This window comes from Myotis nattereri (assembly GCF_964212035.1).
Source record: "Myotis nattereri genome assembly, chromosome: 8".
Taxonomy (NCBI): Eukaryota; Metazoa; Chordata; class Mammalia; order Chiroptera; family Vespertilionidae; genus Myotis; species Myotis nattereri.
This window is the reverse complement of record NC_138083.1, coordinates 75,682,036-75,700,397: the sequence shown is the minus strand read 5'-3', so window position 1 is coordinate 75,700,397 and position 18,362 is coordinate 75,682,036. Positions and strand designations below refer to the sequence as shown.

At 45.2% G+C, this 18,362-nt stretch overlaps 1 protein-coding gene across 3 annotated transcripts; it reads left to right on the top strand.

Annotated features, from left to right (window-relative positions):
* The first annotated feature begins 213 nt into the window (after window positions 1-213).
* TPGS2 (tubulin polyglutamylase complex subunit 2) lies at window positions 214-17,162 on the top strand. 3 transcript variants are annotated; one of them, XM_081097148.1, is made up of 8 exons: window positions 215-333; window positions 2,731-2,810; window positions 10,050-10,137; window positions 12,298-12,426; window positions 13,508-13,621; window positions 15,134-15,294; window positions 16,206-16,308; window positions 16,877-17,162. In XM_081097148.1, exons 1-8 carry the CDS (start codon window positions 246-248, stop codon window positions 16,885-16,887), a joined length of 774 nt encoding a protein of 257 aa, XP_080953274.1. In that variant the 5' UTR covers window positions 215-245; the 3' UTR covers window positions 16,888-17,162. The 3 variants fall into 3 exon arrangements, with proteins under 3 accessions (XP_080953272.1, XP_080953274.1, XP_080953273.1); XM_081097147.1 differs by having other exon boundaries at window positions 226-574; XM_081097146.1 differs by lacking the exon at window positions 16,877-17,162 and having other exon boundaries at window positions 214-333; window positions 16,206-16,565.
* The last annotated feature ends 1,200 nt before the right edge of the window (window positions 17,163-18,362 follow it).

Below are 18,362 nucleotides of genomic sequence, written 5' to 3'. Positions count from 1 at the left end.
GGCGGCTCGGAGTGCAGCTCTAGCCAGGGCCGCGGGAACGAGCGCCCTGCGGACCTCTTCTTCGCAGAGCTGCCCAGGCCGCCCCTCGCCGCTGCCGCGGCCTCAGCGCCGAGGACTACAACTCCCGGCATGCCGTGAACGCGATGGCCGAGGCGCGGGGGCGGAGCCCGGCCCTGCGGCGCTCCCCGCTCACCCGCCCCGGCCCCCCGGCTGCCCGGGCCGCGCGCGGAGCGGGAGCGCGAGCCATGGAGGAGCTGCCGCCCCCGGCCCAGCCCGCGGGCTCCTGCAAGCCGCACCTGGAGAAGCTGACCCTGGGGGTCACCCGCATCCTGGGTGAGTGGGGCGGGGAGCCCGGGGCGAGGCGGCGTGCGCTGAAGCACAGTGGCGGCACCACCTGGCACGTCGGTGGGCATCGCTGCGGGGGCTTCCGTTGTTAAGGAGGAAAGGGCGAGCTTTGCAGGGGGTGTAGGGATGCAGAATTGGGAAGCCCGGAGGTTCTCGCACCCGAGGTCGTCCCGCAGGCCCTGCAAAGGTGGGCAAAAACGTGCACGGGAGCAGCAGACTCCTGACATTGGTGAGTTTGGGTCTCCCGAGACGCGTTCTTGGCGGAGGGGGTGTCCTGGAAGCCCTGGATCTCGCTCTGGCGACAGGGAGCTGGGAGAATGCTGCAGCCACCTCCCCGGGCAGCAGCGCCCGGCACTACTGAACAGGCGTGTCCTTTAGCGTACCTTTGGTTAGCAACCACCGCTGTGTTACCGGGACTACAAAGATGGGGGAAATGAACACATTCAAGCGAAAAAAATCTGAAGACGAGGGCCCCAGAAGTGTGAGAGGAGGTCGGTAATCTATTGTTCTGAAGCAGCACACAGGAGTTGGCGATTGGCCTCACCTGGGAGTTAAGGAATAGTTGCCACGCGTGACGCTGAATTTTGCAAGACAAATGGGATTTGGCCAGATAACCAAGAAAGAGAAAGGCAGACTAAGCCCGCTGGATAGCATGACTGGATGTCCTCCCATCACATTTACAATAAAATCCAAATACTGGACCATGACCCAGTCAGTCCCTCGTGAGTTTCCCTCATCTGTCTTTCTGATTTCACTGTGCTTTTGCCGTGTTGTACCATAAACACATTAAGCTTTGCAATTTGTGAGACCCGTCACTGAAATTACCTTTTTCTAAATCTCCCTCATTTCATTCAGATCTGTGATGAAATAGCACCACCTCCGTGAAGCCTTCTCTGATTATATATAACACCCTTCCTTATCACTCTTTTGTCCTTTAGCCTACCTTTTTTTTAAATCCTTATGGCTTTACCACTACTTGGAATTATGTATTTATTTGGTTGCTTTTTAGATTTGTCTGTCTCTTTTCTGTAATAGAAGTTCATGAGGATAGGAACTGTATTTCCCAGTGCCTAAAGCCGTAAATGAGGTATGAAACACCAAGCTGTGGTTGGGAGAATTAATAAATTTTAGCAATGAAGTTATAGAACTGGGCAAAGAGAAATCTAATGACCACCACCTATATCCTATCTCATTCTCATGCAGACTTCTGCTCTGTTTCATCTTATACTCCTGGGTAGGCAGGTAGTTCTTGCTATTTTACAGGCTTGCTTCATTATTCTCTTTATAAATCTAGGACTTTTTCAGTAAATAAGTTTTCTTTTGATTAATGTTTAATCTACTTAAGTCCAGCTAACTAAATATCCCTTCAGTGAAAAATCCTGAATAATTAAATGACTGTAAACATTTTAAATTCTATTTGTACTTTTAATGTATTCTATTACTCATTTCAAATGTTTGGCAAATTGGTAATAGTTCAAAGCTAAACCTACCTAAGGAATTAAACAACTCTGGTAATTGAATGTACAGTGAATCTAGCCTCCCATTAAACATTCTCTTTATAAATTTAATCAAAGCTCATAATTTCAAGTTAATCACAAATTGAAAATCAATTATATTTTTTCACATTTGTATTTTGTTTTGAAAAGATAATATATTAAGAGGATTTTTTTAAAACCAGGTAGCTGAAGTCAATGATAGGTGTGTGGTAAGCAAACCGCCCCCCTCTCCCAAACCTCTTTCCTAAAAATATGAAATAACTTCACAACTGCAATATTTCTGTCCAAAACCAAACATTTAAAAATCCCCAACAAAATACTATCAAACCAAATTCACTAACATTAAAAATATTATATACTCACTGTGACTTAGCCCAGGAATGTGCAGCTTATTGAACATATGAAAATCAATGTAGTGCACCTTGTTAATAGAATAAATGACAAAAACCACATAATCATGTCAGTAGGTGTAGAGAAAGCACTTGACAAAATCCAATACTGTTTTAGTTTAAAAAAAGAAACACTCAAAAACCTAGAAGTAAGCTATCTAAGCATCATAAATAATAAGAATTCCCTTTTTACCACTTCTATTCAATATTGGAGAATTTAGTCAGGACAGTTAGCCAAGAAAATAAAGACATACAAACTGGAAAGAAGGAAATAAACTATTGCTATTTGTAGATGACATGATCTTATATATTTAATAAATCCACAAAAACAAACAAAAGAAACCCTACAATTAAGTGTAAATTTGGCTGTCTCTTTGACCATGATTTTTAAGTCAGGTGCAGTCCACTTTCTCTGATCTGAGCACATTCACCTGTCTGTTATAGAAATGTGTGAGAGCCGGCCAGTAGCAACTCTACAGGCTCTTGTTTTCCTCTTTCAGAATCATCCCCAGGTGTGACCGAGGTGACCATCATAGAAAAGGCGCCTGCTGAGCGTCATATGATTTCTTCATGGGAACAAGTAAGTGTTGCTCTGTTCAATTCTCAGCTTCCAGTGAAGGTCAGTTTAAGTGCTCCTGAGAAGGAAAGGTTAGGGCAGGAGACCATTCTTATCTCAGTCCACAACGGTGAAGTTCACCCTTCTCTCTTTTCTGTTCAGGCCACTTAACACTCTCTTCCATTCTGTGCCATTTCCCAGCACGGGTCCTCGCCTCTGAGCCCGTCACGTGGAGGCAGTGGAACAGTCAGAGTCTGTACAGCAAAACTGAAACTCCAGCAAGGAAAGGAACAAGTAAATGTCAATACACATGCCGGGCAGAACGTGGTTAGTGTGGTAGAGAAGTGCTAACCAGATTAATAGTAGTGCTTCCCAACCCTCCTCAGAACTTTCATTTATTCAACAGATGTTTAAAGCTTTTAAAACGGGCCAGGCATTGTCCTTGGTGCTGAGCCCTGGGAAATCAGCGGTAATAAAAAAGAGCAGTTTCTTACCGCTTTACCTTACTAAGACATAGTGTAAATCATTGCAGGTATGATTACAAAGCAGACTGAGCACTGAAAGTGAGGTGAAGAGAGCATTGTCAGAGGCCTGACTTAGTCTGGAGGGTGAGAAAAGTTTTTTCCAAAGAAGTTATGAGGAGCTGTTAGCCAGGCAGGTGAGTTCTGCAAGAAGGGGCTTTCAACCTTGCTGAAGGCTTCGAGATGGATTTATTTTCCAAGAGCATAAAGAAGGTCCATGTTGCTGGAGCACAGGAGAGCAAAGGAGAGAGGTTGACAAGGACCAGGACATGTAAAATTTCTTAGATCATCAGAAGATCGCTCTTTATCTTGGGTGTAAAGGGGAGCCATTGAAATACTTTAAGTGGGGAACTGGGAAGTCAGGAGAAGCCACTGTGGCTAAATAGCAGCAAATGCATTTGAGTAAGGAACAAGAAATTACCCTGTCATGTAATGCAGCGGTCGCCAACTGGTGGTCCGCAGACCACTGGTGGTTCGTGAGGTCCGAAAGGTTGGCGACCACTGGTGTAATGAGTATCTGCTAACACATGTCACATAAGTTATTTCGTTTAATCCTCATAATAACCCTGCAAGATGGGTATTGATAGCTCCTTGTTATACTAGTAGATGAAGGAAATGCGGGTCAGAGAGGTTAAGGAGTTTGTTCTGGGCCACGTAGCTACCAAGTGGCAGAGGCTGAATTTGAACACAGAGTTGCCTGCCTGTTCGTTCTGCTCTGCCAGACTGCTCCTCTGCCAGTGCACAACACTGTGGCAGCCTTGTCCTCAGCTGCCAAGCAGGTGATGGGTAGATGGGTTCATGTGCACGTGTGCATGTTTGGTCCTTGCAAGCAGGGCTCACCCCTCTCCGGCTGAGCCAGCAGCAGTTCCCCTGGCAGCTGAGTACTGTGGTTGATGTTTCTCTGCATGACCTCAGCTCAGCAGCTCCCCAACCTTTCTCATGCGCTTACTCAGCCCCCACTCTCATTTCTACTCACAACCCATAATAGAAAAGGGAATTCCTGAACAGTGTCTGTCTGTTGAACTCTTACTGGCTGTTCAGTCAGAGCCAGCTGCTGCTGAGGCTGTCTGTGGCTGTGCCAGCCTGGCCTTGTTGACATGGTTTATTACATCCCTCCTGATCTTTTATCAGCTCTTTTGAAGGTTTCTTGACTGATGTCTGCCACTACAGAGCTTCATAATACGTGGGCCCCAGACAAAGCGATACTTATAGGTTTTTCTCATGAAGTTTTAGAGGGTATGAGTATGCTGCCTCTCCTCTGAGTCTGAAGCAACTCCGCCCTTGCCCCAAACTTTCTTACCTCACTCACCAAGAAAAAGGTTCCAGCTAACCAGGCCTTCCTCCTCTCCTCAGGAGGGAGTTTAAGAATGTATTTGAGAATTCTTCTGGGAATCTCACCCCATCCCTCCACAGCCCATCCAGGTTTTCCTTCCACTGCATGGCTGTCCTCCCCGAATTCCAGCAGATGGACGTGTCCTCATTGCCTCACGTTTGCAGTCACGTTTCAGTGCTCCTCCTGATGGCAACTCTTCTTCTGGCCAACGCTGCAGATGGGCTCATGGAGCGCCTGCCCGTTGTGGACAAAAACCCATGAAACTACTTTGTATGCTCTGGCCCTTTTGTCGGCCTGTTCCTGCGCCTGCTGCCCAGCCCCTTTCCCTGAGAAGTGGCCTCTGAAAAGGAGAGAACAGCAGGTATAGGAGTCCCAGAAGTGGAAAAGGTGAGCAGGAGGCAGTGATGGCCCCTGGCCCTTCGCTTGAGGTGCAGGCGGTGCTCAGGATGCCTTTCTGGGAATCAAGCTGACAGCTCCCCAAACACCAGAGTGGCCCAGATCCTTCAGCTAATGAGACAGTAAAAAGGTATTATAGACAGCCTCCTTGGGAGAAGACGACGTGGGGAGTTGTGTGAGTCCTCATCAGGGCACACAGATTGCAGTACTGTGGCAATGCCACACTTACTTCAACACTGGGAAGCACTATTCTCCTTTCTTGACTTTCTCCCTAAGTCCTCTCTCTAATCCTCATAACCCCTCTTCCATTCGCTTTCTGCAAGTTGTCTTTCCCTTTTCACCCACAAAAAATAAAGACCAGGCATGAACCACAGGGAGCAGTCCTCTGCCATGTGCAGATTGCTCCCCAGAGAAGAGCAGTTTCTTTCCAGGTTGGACAGGAGAGAAATGAAAATGGTAGCACCCCTGCATTACTGGCCCGGCAGAGCAGCGACCTAAAAGCGGTCCCCTGACAGCCCACTCCGAGGGAAGGGCCTGAAGTGCACTTGGGACCAGCCATAGCCAGCTGCCCGGCGGTAAGGCCTGTGCAAGGAAGCAGCAGAGCCAGAACCAGTGGTGATTTATGTGGAAACAACAGTTCAGGCTTAATGTTTCTTATGAACTTGGCTTATTTAACATTTTGTATGGGGCGTGGCTACAGTGTTTTGGCCAGGTTCAAGCCTCGGACTAATGAAAGGTCAGGGCCCTCTCACTGCCACGTGCAAGTCCCAGCTGGAGGGCAGGGCCCTCCCAGCACAATTATAGCCAACGGCTGTGGTAGTAAGCTTGAACCTATGGTCCAAACATGTAGCCCCACGTGCCTTGTGCTAGAGTTCAGGTGCATGTAGTTGAGTAGGGTTGGAGCTCACAAGAATGCTGTAAACAACGTGATCATGCCCCTACTTGGCCTCGTAGCATCTGCTATAAAATAAAGATACGGCTTGTGGGCGCTGGCGCTGTCTCCTCATCAGGGAGCAGCGTCCCACCGAGACCCAGCTTTCATTCTCTTATCTGTCTTTCCTTAATGCTTTCACCCCCCCCCCCCCCACTCAGTTTACCTTTGGCCACAACGATTTTGTGTTTTATATTAGTATTGAAATGTATTAAATACTAGATTTAGCTGACTTTTTTTCTATTTTCATGATCTGAATAATTTTTTAAATATTGGCATAAATGCCAATTTTTCTTCTTCATGAAATCAATGCCATAATAAATTTTATAATCGCTGCTACTAGAATTCTTCAGCATAACTTAAAATTTAACAGTGCCACCAGCTCTTCTCAGCTGGGATCTCATAGAATCCAGGTTAGGAAAGGATCATAGGCAGTAGTTTCCTGTGTTTACCACTAGATGGCTCTAGTGACCAAAATCATAGCAGATGCTGGCCTTTTGAGGTGATAGAAGGCACATGAACTTTGTCAGGACACTGGTCTTTGTGGGCTTCCTGTGCTAGATTGGGGACAGGGAGAAAGGCATTCTGGGTGCATATTTTTCCTCTCTGAAAGCACAGAGGATGTGCAAATCAAAACAACAATGAGGTAGCATCTCACACCTGTCAGAATGGCTGTCATCAACAAAGGACAAGTGCTGGAGAGGAGGCGGAGAAAAAGGAATCCTCCTTCACTGCTGGTGGGAATCCATTGATTTTTAGAGAGAGTGGAAGAGAGAGGGAGAGACAGAGAGAGAAACATTCATGTGAGAGAGGGCCGGGGACCGAGCTGGCAACCAAGATACATGCCCTTGACTGGAATGGAACCCGAGACCCTTCAGTCCTAGGGTCGATGCTCTATCCACGGAGCCAAACTGAGCTTTTTTTATATATATATATATTTTATTGATTTTTTTACAGAGAGGAAGGGAGAGAGATAGAGAGTTAGAAACATCGATGAGAGAGAAACATCGATCAGCTGCCTCCTGCACATCTCCCACTGGGGATATGCCCGCAACCCAGGCACATGCCCTTGACCGGAATCGAACCTGGGACCTTTCAGTCTGCAGGCCGACGCTCTATCCACTGAGCCAAACCGGTTTCGGCCAAACTGAGCTTTTTAATCCTTTCAGGCATTTTTTGTCTTTTTATTGGAGAATTTAATCCATTTACATTAAAGTAATTATTGATTATGTTTGGACTTACTGCCATTTTGTTCATTGATTTCTGGTTGTTTTATAATTCTTTTGTCCCTTTTTTCTTCTCTTGCTCTCTTCATTTGTGATTTGATTATTTTCTGTAGAGGTATACTTAGATTGCTTTCCCTTTATTTCTTATATATTTACTATAGGCTTTTTTGTGGTCACCATGAGGTTTACATAAAACAATTTATAACAGTCTATTTTAAGTTGATAATAACTTCAGTTTGAATGTATTCTAAAGCTCTATGTTATTATTTTTACTCTCCCTCCCTGCCGCACATTTTTAAAAAAATCACAATTTATACCTCTATCTTGTGTATCCATTAACAAACTGCTGTAGTTATAGTTATTTTACTACTTTTGTCTTAACATTTATACTAGATTTATAAGTGATCAACCCAGCACCATAACATTAGATTATTCTGAATTTAATTATATATTTACCTTTGCCTATGAGATTTATACTTTCATATGTTTTTCTGTTACTAATTAGTGCCCTTTCAACTGAAAGACTGATCTAGTGGTGATGAATACCTTTAGCTTTTGCTTCTTTGGAAAGCTTTTGTTTCTCCTTCAATTCTGAAGGACAGCTGTACCAGGTAGAGTGTTCTTGGTTGGCTTTTTTCTCTGGCACTTTGAATATTTTGTGCCACTCTCTTCTGGCCTGTCAAGTTTCTGCCTAAAAATCTCCTGATGGCCTTAATGGGGGTTCTCTTGTTTCTCTTGCTGCTTTTAAGATTTTCTCCTTATCTTTAACTTTTTCATAACTTAATTATAATGTCTGTTTGGATTCATCTTTTTTGGAATTCTGAGTTTCCTGGATTGAGATGTCTGTTTCCTTTCCCTGGTTAGGGAAGTTTCAGTCATTATTTCTTCAAATAAGCTTTCTGCCCCTTTGTCCATCTCTTCTTCTGGGACCCCTATAATACAAAAGGGTCTGCTTGATATTGTCCCATAAGTCCCTTAAACTATCTTTAGTGTTTTCTATTTCTTTTTCTTTTGTCTGATCTCATTGGATGAGTTCCATTACCCTTGTCTTCTAGTTTGCTGATCCTTTCTACCACTTCATCTAGCCTGCTTTTAAAACCCTCCATAGATACTTTTTTTTCCATTTTATTACTTGTACTCTGCACCTCTGTTATTTCTTTTTGGTACTAATATTTTCTGTTTGTTGAAATTCTCATTTTATTCATGTGTTGTTCTCCTGAACTCAATGAGCATTTTATGACCATTATTTTGAGTTCTTATCGGTAAATCACTTCTTTTCATTAAGGTCATTTCCTATTGTTTTTTCTTGTTCTTTCATTTGGAACATATTCTATTTCTTCATTTTCTCGACTCTCTGTTGGTTTCTGTGCATTAGATGAAATAGCCACCTCTTTCAGTCTTGAAGGAGTGGCCTCAGGTAAGGGATGAACCTTATTGTTCAACTCTGCCCTAGCTCTTGGTTTTCTGTCAGATGTATGTGATTGTCCAGCCTACTTTGTCCTTATGGTTCCCAGTAGCTGAGGGTGGGCCAAGATCTATCAGTGTCCCAAATGGGAGGATTTCAGTGAGCACCTAGAAGCAGCTGAATGAAAGCTGCATTTAAAATATGCAAATACTTTGGAAATACTCTTCTGGGTAAGACTGGGAGATAGGCTTGTCTGTTAAGAACTGTTTCTTTGTTTGCTACTATCCCATTAACCTTGTGAAAACAAGCCCTGCTGGCCACCAGATGTGTGCACAACCTCCATTCACAGAGGTACCAACGACCAGAGGTGGGGTAGAGGGAGAGTGTGAATATGGCACCCACTGTCCTCCCCATTTCTAGAGGGGGCTGCAGTTGGCCCTTACATCTTACATGTTGTTAAATTATAAGCCTGATCCTTGGGCTGTACCTTTTAAGATCTACAAATAGGCTTATTTCAAGGAAATGCTGAGCATTTCATTCTGCTTTTGAGCTGTGCTTTGGGATACAGCTAGTTAAGAACTGTTACTCTGTTTGTTACAGTCCTGTGGGACCCAGTAATATAAGTCTGGCTGTGCACCAGCACCAGTCAACCAAGGGTGTGTCCTCTGAGCAGCAGCTACAAAAAGCCAGAGTGTCAGACATGCACAGGCTCATTTCCCAGAGACACCTGCAACCTGGAGTGAGGCAGAAGGAAAGATTAAGGTATCGCCAGCTGGCCTCCCGGTCCCTGGAGAGTCTCCAGTCGGCTCATCTAGATGTGTGTTAAATTGGAAGCCTACTCCTCAGGCAGAAGTTTTTAAGATAAGCCTATAGGCCTCTTTAGCCACAAGGCTCTGATTTCAGTCTGTTCTGCACTGGGCCCTGGGAGGATAGCCTTGGGAGTCCGTCTAAGCCCTTCGAGAACTGCCTTGTGAGTCTCTTGTACCCATTGGCTTTCAGAGCTAGATGCTTTAGGGCATCCTTCTCTCAGGTGCATTCTTAAAAGTTGGGGTGTCAGATGTATGATCCAAACCCTTTGTTCTGCAGGAAGAACCTGGAAGTTACGAGGCACCGCACCAAGGGTGGGTTTTATAGTGAGCTTGTGGTCACCTTTCCTACGTAGTTCTCTGTGAGTTTTTTCACGTTTGCCTGACATGTAGGAATCATTCAGCTAGTTTCTGGATTTCTTTTGAAGGGAGTTATTCAATCTGTAGCTGTACGTTTGGGTGTCTGTGGGAGGAAGTGAGTTGAGGTGCCATTTTGACTCTGGACTCGAATAGAGTTTTGTAGATAATTATCATGGTCTTCCTATTGGGGGGATCTGAACCACGATAAATAGTGTCCCCCGTTGCCTTGAGGCACAGCCTTGTGCTCTTTCCCAGCCATCACCTTATCTATTCTTATGATTCTAGAAAAATAACTGTGTGCTGCCTGAGGATATCAAGAATTTTTACCTGGTGACCAACGGCTTCCACATGACATGGAGTGTGAAGCTGGATGGTGAGTCAGCCCTGGCTGTAGGGGAACATTCTCCTGCCTGGGAGGGTAGATGAAACAGCTCTGAGGACTTTACAACTTTGGAGTCTTTGAATCTGGATGGTTTTCATGGCTTCTCCTAAAGTGCAGTGCCCAGAAGCTGTAACCAAAGCTAAAATACGTGTCATTTCGCCACCCCCAACTCCCACGTCAGAGTCTAGCCAGTACTTAACTAGAAGTTTATTTTAGAAGTTTCCTATTGAAATTAGGTGGAGGAAAAAATAATCAGCCCACAAAAATCCTAAGCCAGCTCAAATTTAAAGCCTTCTGGGGACTCCCCGCAGAGCAGTCTCCTCAGGGTGAGCTGCAGTGACAGCCTCTGGTGGTCACCAAAGGGCTCCTTCTTTCACTCCCTGCATATGAAGCCCTCAGGGCGCTGATCCCAGGCCAGAGCCTTTCCTTCTCTCCCTCCCATCTCAGCCGAGTCACCAGCTGCTCCACTAAATGTGCCAGGACAGACTTGTGTGCTGCAGATGTGGAAACTCGTGGGAACTCACAGCGGAGATACAGGTGCTATGTAGCATGAAAGGCAGTGCTGCACATTTAGGTGAAGACTCCAGTAACTTTTCATAGGCTGGGAAACCCTGATCTCGCCACTGACTTCCCGTCCCCAGGAGGCCCTCCAGACTCCACCACATCCCCAGTTCTACTTCGTCCTTGCGAAGCACCTTCACCTCTTCATGCTGTCACTGAATGCAGTGCCTCCTCTTGCATAGTAGATCTGCAGAACTGACCTCCTTCATTGCCTCTGCCTCCTGAGTGCCCTTTTTTGGTGATTCTCAAAGCCTTGCTGTTTCTCTCTCACAGATGTGAAGAGGCACTTTTTATAGTTCTCTACTGAGCATTTATCATGAACTTTTAGCTTAAAAAACTTTCCTCAAATGGCCTAGAAACATCCTTGGCACCAGTATCAGAACCCTCCTTTGTAGCATGGCTATGGCCTTTGGGTGTAGAACAGAGAGAGTGGAAAGTCTAGACTGCCTGTCAGAATCCCTGGCCCACATCATGGAGCTAGGTTAGCCCCTCACAAGCCTGCCTCAGAAAAGAAGCATTTCATGATGCTTTTATGAATGAGTCCCTCTTCATTGGTACAGTACCTTCTCTAATTTCATCCTCCCAACTCATCTTCCTATCCCCCTTACCACGCCCATTCCACTGGGTAGCTAGTCAGTAACAGAAAATCCAGTGGAGGCAGCTTCTAATGCCCGCCTCTTTAGTGTCTCTTCTTCTTGAACATTCGTTCCATGGTCTGTACACCAGCTGCTTTATTGCCTCAGCCATTTCAATTTTTTAGCAGTCAAAGATCAAAGTCTTTGTGTGCCATCCCGTGTCCACCATCTTATATTGCAAGGACTCTATATAATAAGGAAAATATGTAGCCTGAGTATTTTTTTTTAATTGAATTTTTTTGAGAGAGCAAGCAAATAGGGGAAAGAGAGACATTGATATTGAGACATCATTTTGAGAGAGAAACATTGATCAGTTTACCTCCAACACCTGCCCTGACCGGGAAGCTAACCTGACACCTTTTTGTATGGGACTACACTGCAACCAACTGAGCCTCACCGGCCAGGGCAGTGTGTATATTTCTTATTTACACCCTAATCACAGAAGACAAACCAAGCAAGAAGCCTCTTAAGTTTTCTCACTGAATGAGGAAAAATGAAGTAGAGCAGGAGATGTTTTCCATCGTGAAAGCTCATAACAAGAAGGTAGAAGGGTCAGGTCTATCAACAAAGCTGCTACTCCTTTGGAAAGTACATATAACTTAATGCAAGGGGCAGAAGGAACAGAAACATTGTTAAGTCCTTTGCTCTTCAAACAGGGCTCCTGCCCAGATTTCTCAGTTCCTTTGGAGCATCCCCTTTGTAACTGTCCTTCAGTGCTCTGCCCTGCCACGTGCAGCGGGGACTCTTCGCCTGTGGCCCCGGTTGATATTTTTTACATGAAAGGTTGGTGCTTTGGAGCATGCTGTGCATTGATTCTCTTCTTTCCACTCTCCATCAGCTTCCTCAGGCCTAGGGTCAAACAGTAGGTGGGCTTCGGTTACCTAATCAGAAGCCCTACTGACAACCATGGTCACTAAGGTTTTCCTCCATGTAATTCTTTATAATGTTCCCATAGAGCACACCATCCCATTGGGCAACATGGCAATTAATAGCATCACAAAACTGACTCAACTCAACCAGTCTTCCATGTACTCACTTCCTAATGCACCAACTCTGGCTGACCTGGAGGATGATACACAAGAAGGTACAAACTTCTGCTCTGAATTAGAAGTTAGCCTGCTTCTTTCCCTTTTATAATGTACTAGAGCAGTGGTTCTCAACCTTCTGGCCCTTTAAATACAGTTCCTCATGTTGTGACCCAATCATAAAATTATTTTCGTTGCTACTTCATAACTGTAATGTTACTACTGTTATGAATCGTAATGTAAATGTCTGATATGCAGGATGGTCTTAGGCAACCCCTGTGAAAGGGTCGTTCGACCACCAAAGGGGTCGCAACCCACAGGTTGAGAACCGCTGTACTAGAGGCCTGATGCACGAAATTCGTGCAAGGGGCTCGGCCCTCACATCCCGCCTGCCTCGGCCAGCCCTCGCAGGCCTGGGTCCAGACAGCTGTTCTGCTGTTTGGTCTAATTAGCATATTAGCTCTTTATTACATAGGATATGTAAATATTATATTTATATACTTTGTTTGATCTAATCTCTCCTAGGTTAGTAAACTGCACCCCTGTCACTAATACTAATCTTTATTGCATATTAGCTGTAGTGACAGAAAAGAAGGTTTCTGATGCTTGCATTTCTAAGAATATCTTTTTTTATGTTATTTCATAATATTTGATTTCTAGGTAGGTATTTCTAATTCAAGCCAGACCTAGCATTAATTATAACATAATAACATAATTAAATATTATATACATTTTAGACTGAGAAAAGGGATTCTAATCAAAAGATCATAAAATGCTATAAAAAAGGGGAAAGCAGTTGCCTGAGGAGAAGAAAAAGGTTAGGTCAACATCAGGTCATTCAAATCTCTCTGCCTTTATGGAGTTCCACTCCCAAGAAGTTGAGTTCATTCTCCTTCTGCCACCTTCACCCAGATTCGTGGCACTGTTGGTGATAAGGGAGCCCAGACAAAAGGCCTGGACCATGGATAAGGTCTGGGTATTTAGAGTATAGAATTCATTTGTCCAAATCTGGAAAATATTTAAGGCTATGTCTGAGAGAAGGCTTTTTACCTCGTTTTTGCATGCGAGCAAAGCTGGATGCATAAGTGTGTGCTTGAGTTGAGTATGTTTGAACATCACCATTACCTTCTGGGTTTGCAGCCAGTGAGAACCAGCCAGAGAAGCCCCACTTTGACTCTCGCAGTGTGATATTTGAGCTGGACCCTTGCAACGGGAATGGGAAGGTTTGCCTTGTCTACAAAAAAGGGAAACCAGGTAGGAATAATTGATAAGCATGGTCTGTGGTTTGGGGACAGCCCTGGCTGACCTTGCTCTACAGTCACCACACAAAAGGCACACTCCTTCCTGATCTCCTGACATACCACCGGGCTCATATAGGTGCCAAGACCTCTCTGAGCACCCCTCTCTGTGCCCATTACTAGTCTTTTTAAGCTATCATCATTTGTGCCTTATTGCAAAATAATGGGATTAGGGTAATAAGTGAATAATACTAGAAGAATTCATTCTATTTATAGCTTCTCCAGCAGGCTCATGTGTTAGAGAAGCATTTAGGAGAAACATGGTCTTTCTTCAGTGCTTCATTATGTCGCCCAGTTAACAGCAATAAAAACCTGAATTACTAGACTTCAGTTTAAGCACAGATAGGAAGTCAGGAGAAAATGGCTCTGGCCTTGAGCAGGGCTACTGCCTGGCAGCTACCAGCAGTTCAGGCCCTGCCTGGGGGCTGTGAACAGAGCGGGACAAGGCCCAGGCTCCTTCCAGGCTCTCCGCCTGGTCTGGAGAGAAGACACACAGGACTTATCTAACCTCAGGGAAGGAGAGAGGTCTTCACCTGAGGGATCTTTGTGAAAGGCCTTTGAGCTGCCTCTGACATAGGGTAGGAATGAGATACGAGGTGGGGCTAAAGGGTTTGCTGGCAAAAGAGGCATCCAAGCAAAGAGACTAGTGAAAGCCATGTCATAGAGCAACTGATTTGGGGGGAATGACAAGGAATTCCCCCCAAACCCCCATGGTTCGTCCTGTCGATAAAGAGGAGATGAAACCAGAGGCCGGTGGTTCCCTTTTGAGTGGAGTTCTGAAAGCCAGATGAAGGAGTTTGGATGTAACGTAGAAGAAAGTAGGACCTCAAGGATGTTCTCCAGGAGAATGGCGGGATTCAGATGAAAATGTACGTGACCATAGCAGTTTGGGAGAGGAAGAGCCTGGAGGCCACTTAGGGAGATGTGGCAGCCATTAGACAGGAGATGAACTAGGGGGGCCGGCCAGTTGTAAGAGTGGCAGCTGAGAAGCAGGTGTGAGGCGGGCCCTGGCACAACAGTGCCTGCTTCTGCCCAACCAGGATGTCACGGAAGCACAGGCAGGTTCCCAGGAGAGGGAGCTGGTCCAGGGTGGCTTCCCACAGCACTGTAACTCTTGACAGAGGTCTTCAGAAAGCCAGAGCGATTTAGGATTCCTCTCCCTCAGGAAAGCTGAGACTGCCGTGTGTACCCCCTGGGGAGGGGAATACTGTTACCACCCGGAAAAGCAGCGCTGCAGAGATAGCCGGATGCACACGTGGCAAAAGCCCCCGTCCATTGATCAGGAATCCGAAGGGCACCAAAGAAACCAGCCGGCAGTGGTGGCCACTGGAGAATGGGACTGGGAGGTTGGAAGGAAAAAAAGGAACTTTTACTATCTGAATTTTTTTTAAATCATGAGTATATATTGACTTTGGATAAAAGGAAAAATGTTAAGCTGTCCCTTCATTTCTGTCCTTTGCTATTTCAGCATTAGCACAAGACACTGAGATCTGGTTCCTGGACAGAGCACTGTACTGGCATTTCCTCACAGATACCTTTACCGCCTATTACCGCCTGCTCCTCACACACCTGGGCCTGCCCCAGTGGCAGTATGCCTTCACCAGCTATGGCATCAGCCCACAGGCCAAGGTAAGGACCACCTGTCCACTCAAACTGTAGAGTGTATCAGAGTCTTCTGAGGAAAGACCTGAATGCAGACTCCCAGCTTTCCCGTCTGATTGAGGAATCCGGGGTGGAGCCCAGAGATCTGCACTTTCAATAGTGAGGCAGGTGATCCCACCCCACTTTATACCAATCTAGGTCAGTGGTTCCCGAATTGGCTGATCCTCAGAATCGCTGGGGAGTTTTTCTTTAATCAAATGTTGTCGGGCCTTCGCTCTGATTGTGGGTTTTGATGGGGAGCACACACACAGGAAGGTGAAAAGTCGCCTCTTACTTTCCAGTTCCCAGCTTCCAGTTCACCTCCCCACAGGCAGCCACTTTTGGAGTTTCTCGTGTGCCCTTACCAAGACACTCATGCATGTGGTTTTGGTTCCTTTTTTCCCAATCACGAGTGCAGAAATGGTGGTCACATTTGTGTGTACCTTCTTTTCACTTAACACTCTGTCTTGGAACTCATTCCCTGTCAGTACATAGAGAGCTGTCCTCAATGACAGAGAATTCCGGAGTATGGGTGCGCCTCCTTTACGTTACAGAGCCTGCCAAACCTACCTGCTGAGCAATGGCTGGTTTGAGGGCAGAACACGTAGGACCCTGTCCCCTGGAGTTGGGACCCAGCATCCCAGGCTCAGAACAGAAGGAAGGAAATTTACCCAGATTCGTAGTCCTCCTACTGCATTTACTTGAAAGGTTCTGAGACCTCATGGAGCAATGTGTGTGTCGTCACGTTCACAGGAAGTCTAATAGAATTTCGAGGACTTTTTCATAAAACCTTACTCTTTGCTTCATCTCTCTGGCTCTCTTCCCTGTATCCCCACTGAATAGCATAAACAAGGGCATTTCTCCTTTGATTGTGACCCTCTCTCCATTCTGCCTTCCAGCAATGGTTCAACATGTATAAGCCCATCACCTACAACACGAGCCTGCTCACTGAAGAGACCGACTCCTTTGTGAACAAGCTGGATCCCAGCAAAGTGTTCAAGAGTAAGAACAAGATCTTAATCCCCAAAAAGAAAGGGCCTGTTCCATCTGCAGGCAGCCAGAAAGGGCCCTCTGGTCCTCCCTCCACCCCTCCCACCCCTAAGCCCTCCTCTGGAAACCCTGTGCGGAAATGAGTCCCCTTCCCTCAGCTCCCTGCAGCCCCACAGCGATGATTTCCATGCACAAATGCCCAGGGGGGCCCAAGCCTGAGGGCCTCCTCCCATCTGAGTGACCAAACCCCAGGCCTCTTACTCCCATGAATTAACCAGGAGTTGGAAGGGCATAACTCAGGTCTCCCCGAGAGTCCTCCTCTCATGCCACCCCTACCTCCAGAAGCTGTGCAGAATTTTAGATCTTGTTTTAAGTAGCCAAATAGATCTGTTCAGAGGTTCCTCTCTTCCCAGCAGCAGCCCCCCAGCAGTAACTGAGGAGTGCCCCAAAGAAGCCACTGGTTTAGAACCACGAGGCATTAGAACTGCAATGTTCTGTTGGTAGCCACTAATCACATGTCGCTATTTAAATCTAAGTTATACTACAAATCCTTGTCCTTATTATGTATCTTGCATTATAGCCACACTTTGAATATTCATGTGTCTAGTGGATTCCACATGGACAACGCAGAGATAATGGGGCATTTCTATCACCACAGAAAATTCTATTGGACTGCAACCCATTAGAATCTTGCCACTGTTCTTCTTCAGTTCAAAATATTTGTTAGAGAATGTTGATACCTTAATTTGATGATTATAACGTTCCACGGACAGTCTTGAAAATATAACTGTATGTTCTTTATATTCTTCACCACAAATCTGCATATTTTTTTCAGGTTTTTTTTAAATAAAGTTTCTTGCTTCCAGTTTTGTGTTGTAATGTTTGCGCTTTTGCCAAAATTACCTTTCTCTAAAGGAGAGGTGAGTCTGCTGTCCTCCAGCCATTTAAAACAAACTCCCGAGAGTTGCTTTGCAGGGACAGCTCAGTCACTGCTGACATGGGCCCGGTGCAAGCACAGAGGGGAGGTCTCTGGTTCACAATCAGGAAACAGTCCTATTAAAGGTACTAAAATGTTTTTCCTTTCTTCCCTGGCCTCTAGCAGCTTGTTATGGTGGTTTTTGCTAGTTAATGCTATTCTAAGTAAAATTAAAATTTTAAATTATTAGCATTAATTTTATCATTCATCTTTATTTTATCTAACTCCAGTTTTAGCTGCAAATATAAAGCATTTAACTCATGCAGAACAACCGAAATTACATAATTTGTATTTCATACTTATGTATACATACTGTGTGCATATGTATTCTTACCAGAACTGTGGAAACACTGCATAAAACTAGCTCAAATGTTATCATTTCACTTCTTGATATGTACACATTCTATCAACACTTTCAACTTACTGATGAATAAGGAAGTTCTGAAAGAAAAAGAAACTATGTTTTCCCATATGTTTTCCTTTTCTTCTGTGTCATCATTTTTCAGCATAAGTGGTTGGCTGACACTACCATGAGTAAGAAAGAATATGTTAGGGTTCCGTGGTCATTCATGCTGCTTAGAATACCATTACCTTCTTTTTTGCAATTGAACCAATTCTGCTCAAATGGAAAGTAAGGTCTTTTGGGGCTCAGCGCCCCCACACAATAGGCTTATATTCATAACAGGCTTACCTTGTACTCTGAATCTCTGAACGCTCCCATTCGGTGGGCGCACAGGAATTCTCTGCTCACAGGCATCTCAGAGCTGTAAGTGAACGACAGTAAGAATGGTGGACACATGTATTGCACACATCTCCTCTGCTCAGGTGTGTGCTCCTTTGCTTCATCAGACTTCACTTAAAACACACAAATTCAAAGATAAAACTAAATACTACAAAACAGTGACAGGAGAGCATTAAACCAGGTACTGAGGCCCTTCTGAGTGTGATGCCCACCCAGGAAGCTGGCCCTGGAGGAGGAGGGGAGCATCCCAGAGAAAGGTTCAGACCGAGTGTATGTTGAGTGGGTCACACTGAAATGTGAGGTTGATGTTTTGAATGTAGAGTGATTAAAATGGCAATAGGCTCTACT